At 45.2% G+C, this 9,454-nt stretch overlaps 1 protein-coding gene across 3 annotated transcripts in view; it reads left to right on the top strand.

The window, feature by feature from the left end:
- Window positions 1-9,454, top strand: part of ABRACL (ABRA C-terminal like) — an 11,582-nt gene that overhangs the window by 678 nt on the left and 1,450 nt on the right. Inside the window, exons 2-4 of one of the 3 annotated variants that reach the window (XM_029943682.1) lie at window positions 1,319-2,019; window positions 2,172-2,250; window positions 2,637-2,703. In XM_029943682.1, coding sequence (XP_029799542.1) covers window positions 2,643-2,703 — 61 coding nt within the window. In that variant the 5' untranslated portion in view covers window positions 1,319-2,019; window positions 2,172-2,250; window positions 2,637-2,642. The remainder of the gene's footprint in view (window positions 1-1,318; window positions 2,020-2,171; window positions 2,251-2,636; window positions 2,704-9,454) is intronic. The other 2 variants (XM_029943683.1, XM_029943681.1) reach the window with 2 other exon arrangements.

Below are 9,454 nucleotides of genomic sequence, written 5' to 3' on the forward strand. Positions count from 1 at the left end.
GGACTCTGCGGCGCCGGCGGTGGGTGCGGCCCCGCAGGCTCCACGCCGTGGGTGTGGAGGGTGGGGGTGGTGAGGGGCTCTGGGGGCGCGGGGAGCCTGGGTCGGGGTCGGCTGCCTTCGCCCGCGTTGAGCGCTGGCGTTCTCGGCTCGCCGGGGCGCACTGGCCGCCGGGGGAGCGCGGGACTGGTGCGGGACTGGCCGAGACAAAGGCTTCCGGGACGCGGCCGTTTCCGCGGGGACTGCCCCGGAGTCAGCAGTGCGGCCCCGGCCCCGACGTGCCGGGGACAGGGGCTTGGGACCCCTTCCGGGCCAGCTCCCAAACTTGGAGCGCGGATGACCAAATATGGAGCGTGTGCGCGCCCGCGGGCTGGCAGGAAGGAACCCGAGTCATCCTTTGATCCCCGCCGGCTGCTAATCGGGGATTGCGAAGGACCGCGGACAGAAGTGACCAGCCCTCGTGTGCCTTCTTCCTCGAGCATTAGAAAATCTCCATGCATTGCCTCTAAACTTAAAAACTGTAAGAAGGTCCTTAGATACATTCGTAAGTGGATATTTCAGCATATGGCCCAATCCAACGACATTCCGCTTCTTTGTGAGGCCCACGCACAATGCCTAATTAGATTCTGACACAGTTAGAGGGCCCGACTGGCATCTGCCACCACCGCCTCCCCTTGAGCCTCCCTCTGAACATCTCTTTCTTCCCCCGAGACTGGCTCTGCCCATGGCCTCTCTTCATTATTGTGGATCTTGCAGCTTTCCCCAGTGCCAGGCTTCTGTCCTTATAAAATGTCACGGGCTTTCCTAAGTGTAACAACAATGAGTGTCCCCCGCTTTGTCCCTGCTAAGTAATAAAATAAATAAGTAGATCATGCCAAATGATGTATGCTAGCAGTAGTTCCTAAGCCTGTTATTTTCCTACTGGTAGGGGTCTGGGCAGGGAGCCTTTCTTGCTTTGTAAGCCTTCTGCCTTAGTAAGTACTCAGCATGTCATATTTCCTACAAACACAACCCCCGATTATATTTAGCACACTTTGCATACTAACCAGGAAGAAGATGAAGAAGAAGAAGAAGAAGAAGAAACAGAATGATGTAGAAACAGCATTTAATTGCGGGACAACAGCGTTTAACTGAGCCAGTTTCATCATCCATAAAATGGGGATACATAAGAAATACTTCGCAAAGCTTTCTTAAGATTACATGAATTAACAGAGATGAGGGGTTTCGTGTGTAATTAATTATAAAGAAATGCTGGTTGTCTTCCCTTCTTTAAACTGAACCCTTAATACATCCATTTAATTTGATGCTATATTTGATGCAGGTATTCACGTTAATAGTGGCATTTCCTCGTTGAGTCTCATTAAAGGAGAACTGGGGCTGAAGTGTGTTGCCGATTAGGCGGGTGAGTGGGGGGATAGTGTTAAAGAGATAGATGTTCAAAGTGGGCCAAAGTCAGAAAGTCAGAATTGGAGACGACCATAATCCCCTTGGACATTTGACTCCCTCTTCTGTCCAGTGTGGGCTGATTTGCCCAGTAGCCCTCACAGATCCATACTACTGCATCAGTGCTACCAATAACAGGCGCAAACTTTATTCGTTGTTAGACAGTTTTGAGTGTTAGGAAAATTTTCTCTTATATGGCTCTCAAGTCCGCCTGTTCTATCTATCCGTCCTGCCCAATAGAGCAACACGAAGCCATACTATTACGTAAATGAATAAAAGGAGCTTTAATTTTAAGAAATAGTGACAGGTCTTCTCTAGACTGACTTTCTGGGTCAAGAGTCTTTGGCGTACAAGCCTGAAGAAGACCTAGTGAACCCAGGGAGCTCTCCCAGCTCCTGCTGGTCCCAGACTGCTCTCTGAGATGAACGGTCCCCACCACAGGTCTCCACTGCGATCAGGCTGCCAGAGAAGGTTGCAGTGCCCTGCCTATGACCCGGAGACATCATCGCACGAATCGAAGAGTATTCAAGTTGCCCTGCATTGATCTGCTTTCCCCACTAGTCCACAGGCTCCGGGAAGGTTGGGAGTGTGGTCCTTTATCTTGGCACTCCAGCTTCTAGCTTAGGACCTGCCTCAGATGTGCTGTGCTTTTTCCTTGTTGGCTTCTGTGCTTTTGCTTGTGCTCTTCCCCATTCATAGAGCCCCCTTTGCCAATGGTCTACCCTGTCCAGATCTCTCCACTGACCTCTACAACATCTTCTGTGGCTTCCTCCTTTGGAAGGAATAAGGTGCCTTGGACTCACCACTCTGGTGAGTGGCTATTATCCAACCCACGTCTTTCTCCGTTCTGAACAGTGAGCTCCCTGAGGGCAGGACCTGCATCACTTGCCTTTGTATTTTTGGTGCAGAGCAGAGCACCATGAGAATGGGTTTAGAGTTAGTGGGTGCAAGGAAAATAACAGACACAATATCTTGTGTAGAATAGGAGTAGGGTCAGCACAGACGTAAAGATATAAAGAGAGAAAATGGAGGTAGTCTGGTGTCATGTACACCACACAAGTATTTTTAGGAAGAGGGACACGGTAAATTAACAATGACAGATGTGACATGAAAAAAAAGAATGGCTCTTGGGTTTGGCAAGATGTGGTTAATGGGACATAGAAATGGTAATAATAGAGACTCACTTTCTTCCTCAGGCAGCAATGAATGTGGATCATGAAGTTAACCTCCTAGTGGAGGAAATTCATCGTCTGGGTTCAAAAAGTAAGTATGAGGGGCGCCTGGGTGGCTCAGTCGGGGAAGCGTCCAACTCTTGATCTCAGTTCAGATTATGATCTTACAGTTCATGAGTTCAAGCCACACATCGGGCTCTGCGTTGATAGTGCAGAGCTTGCTTGGGAATTTTTCTCTCCTTCTCACTGCCCCTCCCCTGCTTGTGCGCGCTCTCTCTCTCTCAAAGTAAAGATAAATAAAACTTGAAAAACAATTTTAAAAAGTAAGTCTTATAACATAGACACAGTATCCTGAGCTCACCTCAGAGCAGGAAGGACCAACTTCTTTGGTAGAAGCCAATGAAAGGGCCACTCAGGACTTCAGGACATAGTTATAGAAGCTCTGTCCTCAGGCATGAAGCGGTTTATGGAGACACAGAACCTTGGGGGGATACTGTGATTGTTGATGCAAGGAATGGTCGAGTTATTTCATTATCCTTTGAATGCAAAGAAAATTGCTGTGCTTTTTATTTGGGCTGCACTGAAATCTGGTAATTAAATCATGACATTTTTATTTATTTGCCACACTATTAAAATTCACCTTTACTGCTTTATCTTGCCACCATCTTATACACTTCCAAATGACTGTGGACTCAGATTGAAATTATATTAAATTGTCTTTATTTTCTCCAAGTTTAGAGTTTTATACAATCATTTTTATGTACATATAACTAAGCTTTGGGTAATTTTTTTAAGTCAGCTTTTCTTCAGCAGCTACTGTGCAATCAGTGCCGTGTAAAATTGGTAGTTTTAGTGTCCTTTTCCAAGTTGTGATGAAAGTAGCTATTATGTTTGTGGCTTCCAGTATTTGCACATCTCAGATAAGATATACAAGAGTTTGGGGGAACATTCTGAAAATTGTAAGAGCCATGCACATTCAGCAATGACTAGGATAATCGAACTCTATGTTTTAAAATGACATCACATGGGGCACCTGGGTGGCTCAGTCGGTTAAGCATCCGATTTCGGCTCAGGTCATGATCTCATGGTTCATGGGTTCGAGCCCCACGTTGGGCTGTGTGCTGAGAGCTCAGAGCCTGGAGCCTGCTTCAGATTCTGTCACCTTCTCTCTCTGCCCCTCCCCTGATCACACTATCTCTCTATGTCTCTCAAAAATAAATTTAAAAAAATGTTAAAATGACATTATATAAGTGAAAAAGTACCTTATAGGCCTGTTTCATATTCTCTATCTCTCTCTCTACCCCTGCTTGCATTCTCTCTCAAAAATAAATATGCATTAAAATTTTTTTCAATAAAAAGAAAATAAATAAATAAGTGGAAAATACTTCATAAGAGCTGCTTTGTCATCATAGCTTGACTCTTCTTAAAACCCTGCCTGCTTTCAGATCACAAATCATTTGAAATAAGACATTCTTGGACTCCATCGAGCCCTTAGTATCAGATGTCCCCCACGTAGTTCTCTGCTCTTGCTGTAACATTGCATTCCTCGGCGCGCGGCCCCCTTTCTCCATCTTCAAAGCTGGCAACAGCGGGTTGTGCCCTCCTATGGCGTCACTCTGACCTCCTCTTCGACCTCTCCCTTCCATTCTTAAGGACACTTGTGATTATATTGGGCTCACCCAGATAAGTCCAGGATGATCTCCCCATTTCAAGGCCCTTCATTTAATCACACCTACAAGTTCCATTTGCCATAGAAGATAACCTTGGTTTCTTGGGATTAGGACAGTGAAATCTTCGGGGAGCCCTGGGAGTGCTAACATTCAAATTCAGTATGGTCCCACAGAGATAGCTTATTGGGGGCACTCAGTAAAGCCTTGAATATCAGGCAAGACTTGGAAGTATAAGGTCAGTGTAGGAGGAAATGCATGAGGTGAATTTGGGGTGTTTCTGGAGAACAAGGAGGGGAGGATGTGGAGAATGTAACATACTTAGTTCTCCAATCAAACGAATGAGCCGTCTTTCCTAACCCCATTTTCCTCCCACCCAGTTCACTACGTCCACTTGATGGAAGTTTCCTGAGTCTTATTTTCAATAGTGACTTTTCTACCTGTGTTCCTCATTTCTACCTTTCCAGTTTCTCTGGAGCTCTGTGAGGTTGTGTTGCTCTTGGGAGTAGTACTATTGTTTAGATTGCTGAAGATATTAAAGATATATTTCTAATGATTTGTAGGATTTTCTTCTCTCTTAGATCTTTCTCCATGTTAGCCTAGGGTTTATTGGTTAGATTGAATTGCATTTGAAATTCTGACCTTTATCCTAAAACAGTATTATTATTCTACATGTGCAACCTGAACCTGCACTTAAAATTAACAACTTTCCAAACTAGGAGACTACAGCGTAATTATCATAATTTCTGTAAGGATGAAACATTTTGAACTTCCACTTCAGCAGGCCTCCTTGACTAACCTGTTCCTGGAAATAGATGACTTCTTGAGTTGGAAGGGATCTATGGGGATATGTTATAGTTAACTGTATAAATTGTGTCTGGGATAATTTTGACTAATGTAAATTATGATTTAGATTATTTTTAGACTAATCTAAATATGATGTCTTAGGTGAAGTTGGAAATTGATGGATTTAGTTTTATCTATTTCTTTTAAGACAAAGTGATTTAAGGGGCACTTGGGTGGCTTAGTCAGTTAAGCAGCCGACTTCGGCTCAGGTCATGATCTCACAGTTTGTGGGTTCAAGAGCCCCGCATCGGGCTCTGTGCTGACAGCTCAGAGCCTGGAGCCTGCTTCGGATTCTGTGTCTCTCTCTCTCTCTGCCCCTCTCCCACTCGTGCTCAAAATAAATGTTAAAAATATTTTTTAATATAAAAAAAATAAAATAAAATCCTTTAAAATCCTTCATTTTTCATCCAGTGGAGGGAAAAAAGTAAGTGGATAAAGATTATTTGGAGATTTAAATTCTTTCAGTCAGCAAATATTTCTTGAGTGCTGCCTTTTGTGCTCAAGTGCAGGACGTGTGAAAATAAATAAAATTCCATCCCCTGCGGGCCTCTGCAGATAGTGGGAAGACAGACACATGAACTAGACACTCATACTGGAAGCAGTTAAGAGCATGGGTTCTGGAGTCAGACTCTTTAGGAAAGAATCCCAGCTCCCTTGCCATTTACTGGGTGACCCTGGGCACACTGCTAAACATTTGTGTGCCTTGGTTCCCTTACTTGGATAATAATACTCTGTTTCAATGATTCAAAGACACTTTTCCCCCACACTTTTTTTTAGGTTTATTTATTTATTGAGAGAGAGTGAGAGAGAGCGAATGCTCTCAGGGGAGGGGCAGAGAGAGAGGGAGACAGAGAGGCAGGCTCCACACTGTCAGCTCAGAGCCTGATGTCCGCCTCGAACTCACTAACCATGAGATCATGACCTAAGCCAAAGTCAAGAGTTGGGACACTTACCTGACTGAACCATCCAGGTGCTCCCCACCCACTTCAAATTCTCCAAAAATAAGGATGCGTCTTATAATACATGGTGTGCTATCATTAAATTGGCAGGCTTTTTTTTTTAAAGTTTATTTATTTTCGAGAGAAAGAGAGAGACAGAGCATGAGTGGGGGATGGGCAGAGAGAGAGAGGGAGACACAGACTCCGAAGCAGGCTCCAGGCTCTGAGCTGTCAGCACAGAGCCCGACGCAGGGCTCGAACTCATGCACCATGAGATCATGACCTGAGCCGAAGTCAGACAGATGCTCAACCTTACTGAGCCACCAGACGCCCCTGGCAGTTTAATTAGAACATAAAATAATGGTGCTTCTTGCAATCACTTGTGCCTTACCTTCCATGTAATGGGGAGACTAGAGCGACAGAAGATACAAAGGAAGTGGAATCACTTGTGAGATTGAAGAGTGAGTGGGCAGAGCTCTAAGATCACACCCGGGTTTCTGCCTTTGGTGCCTTTAAAAAATTTATAACCTGGGGGCCCCTGGGTGGCTCACTTGGTTAAGCGGCCGACTTTTGCTCGGAGTCATGATCTCTCTGTCTGTGGGTTCGAGCCCCATTTCAGGCTCTGTGCTGACTGCTCAGAGCCTGAAGCCTGCTTCCAATTCTGTGTCTCCCTCCTTCTCTGTCCCTCCCTTGCTTGATCTTTGTCTCTCTCAAAAATAATAAACATTAAAAAATTTTTTTTGTTACTGTAACCTGAATTGAGAACTTAGCATATGCTGAGGTCTCCATAAAAGCCTTTCCATCTATTCTATCTCTTCATTTTTGCAACAATCTTCGAGGGGTACTTTGGCCCTCGATGCACAGATGAGGTAAGTGCAGCTCAGAGAGGTTGGAGGCCCTGTTCACGGTTACCCAGTGGCTCCTGTTATTTCTGTGACCAGTAAAAGTTCTTGCTGTGAACAAAGGCTCCTGCTGCTGGAAGTTTAAAAGTCAAAGTTGAAACAAGCCAGGCATTGGGGCGCCTGGGTGGCTCAGTTGGTTAAGCGTCCAGCTTCGGATCAGGTCATGATCTCACAGTTCGTGGGTTTGAGCCCCGCCTCAGGCTCTGTGCTGACAGCTAGCTCAGAGCCTGGAGCCTGCTTCTGGTTCTGTGTCTCCCTCTCTCTCTGACCCTCCCTTGCTCATGCTGTCTTTCTCTGTCTCTCAAAAATAAATTTTAAAAAGACATAAAAAAATTAAAACAAACAAACAAGCCAGGCATGGACAGTCTCTCGCTTTCCTTTACAAACTTATTTCCTTCTTCTCGTCTGAGGTGGTTTATTGGAGGTGAGTAAATTAGTCACCTACCTCATGTTCTCTCACTTACTTGTTTCCTCTGTATCTATCTGGCCGTGGCACACTCCCCCATTTCTCTCACTCATAACCGAGCCAATGCCACTGGCTGAGTGTTCAGTGTGAGCTGGCCACTGCTGAGTGCTTTAGACTGTGTCCTCCAACAGCACCGTGCGGGATTGCAACAGCACTGTTCCCATTTTACAGATAAGGAAACGAAGGCTAAGGGAGCATAAGTAAGTTGCCCATAGCCAGACAACTAGAAGGTGGTGTAGATTTTGACTGAGCACTATCAGGTGTTTAAAAAGCTCCATGTTACACTCCTTTTATTTTTTAAAAATGTTTATTTACTTTTGAGAGAGAGAGTGTGTGTTTGTGCACAAGCAGGGGTGAGGCAGAGAGAGGGAGACATAGAATCTGAAACAGTTTCCAGGTTCTGAGTGTCAGCACAGCCCAGCCCGACACAGGGCTCAAACTCACAAACTGTGGCATCATGACCTGAGCTGAAGTTGGATGCTTAGCCAACTGAGCCACCCAGGCAACCCCTTTTTTCTTTTTAAACTTTATTTACTTACTTTGAGAGAGAGAGCACAAACAAGCAAGGAGGGGCAGAGAGAGAGGGAGAGAGAGAATCCCAAGCAGGCATGGCACCATCAACACAGAGCTCGAAACCCATGAACATTGAGATCATGACCTGAGCTGAAACCAAGAGTCGAATGCCCAACTGAGTCATCCAGGCACCCCTATATTGCACTCCTTTAAAAGGCCAGGGTCCATGCTGCCTCCTCCATGACGTCTTCCTTTCCCATTCTAGCCCAGAGTCATCTTGCCTTTCTCCAAACTGCAGGATGAACTGTCTTGGCTACTTACTGGACATCCAATCACGAACTGCTTTGTACTACTGCTTTACTTATTATGTGTATATTTCTTATTTCCTGTTATGTGAGTCTACACTTCCTTCTACGTGCCTCCGGTGCCCAGCACAGCTCTGTACTCACAGTAAGAGTATACTAAAGCCTCAGGTTGGAAGTTCTAGTGGGTGGCACAGGGGGGCACGGGAACTCAAGAATCCTTGGCCAAAGAATAGTCTCCCTCACTGTGATGGCCATTTTCTTGACGGTCAGCCTATCTCTGGCACGGAGAACGTGGAGCAGGGCCGAAGGAAGGGGGTCAGAAGTTTAGCCAGGTGAATCAACCAACAATGGGAGGTGTTTCAATTACCCATATCTCCAAGTTCTCAGTTGATTGATTCTTAACCAAAGATCCACTGTTTGTTTACCTTATCTTCTGAAAAAAGACTTAATTTTTAGAGCAGTTTTAGAACACATTAAAATTGAGAGGGAAGTACAAAGATTTGTGGTATATGTGTTATCCCCACATTTGCATGGCCTCCCCCATTATCAGCATCCCTCACCAGAACTGTGCATTTGTTACAACTGATCATCTACATGAACACACTAATACATCATCAACCACAGTTCCTAATTTATGATTCACTCTTGGTGCCGTACGTTCTATGGGTTTGGATAAATGTGTAATGACTTGTATCCATCAGTACAGTATCGTACGGAATATATTCACTGCTCTCGAAATCCTCTGTGTTCTGCCTGTTCATCTCCCCACTACCCCAACTCCTGAAGCCCACTGATGTTTTCATTTAGTTTTATCTTTTTCCATGGTTTTGCCTTTTCCAGAATGTCCTAGAGTTGGAATCATACAGTAGTTTGCCTTTTCAGATTGCCTTGTCTTAGTGAGATTTTATTTTAGAGAGAGCAAGCATGGGTTGGGGAGGGGCAGCAGATGAGAGAGAAAAAGAGAATATTAAGCAGGCTCCAAGCTCAGCTCGGACCCCAACACGTGGTTCAATCTCACTACTGTGAGATTGTGACCTCAGCCGAAATTAAAGGTCAGATGCTTAACCGACTAAACCACCCAGGCACCCTGGGGTTTCTTCTTCTTCTTCCTTTTTTTTAATGTTTATTTTGAGAGAGAGAGAGAGAGAGAGAGAGTGCCAGCGAGAGAGAGCCAGCAAGGACGAGCAGGGGATGGGCAGAGACAG

The sequence above is a fragment of the Suricata suricatta genome, chromosome 7 (genome assembly GCF_006229205.1).
Source record: "Suricata suricatta isolate VVHF042 chromosome 7, meerkat_22Aug2017_6uvM2_HiC, whole genome shotgun sequence".
Lineage (NCBI taxonomy): Eukaryota > Metazoa > Chordata > Mammalia > Carnivora > Herpestidae > Suricata > Suricata suricatta.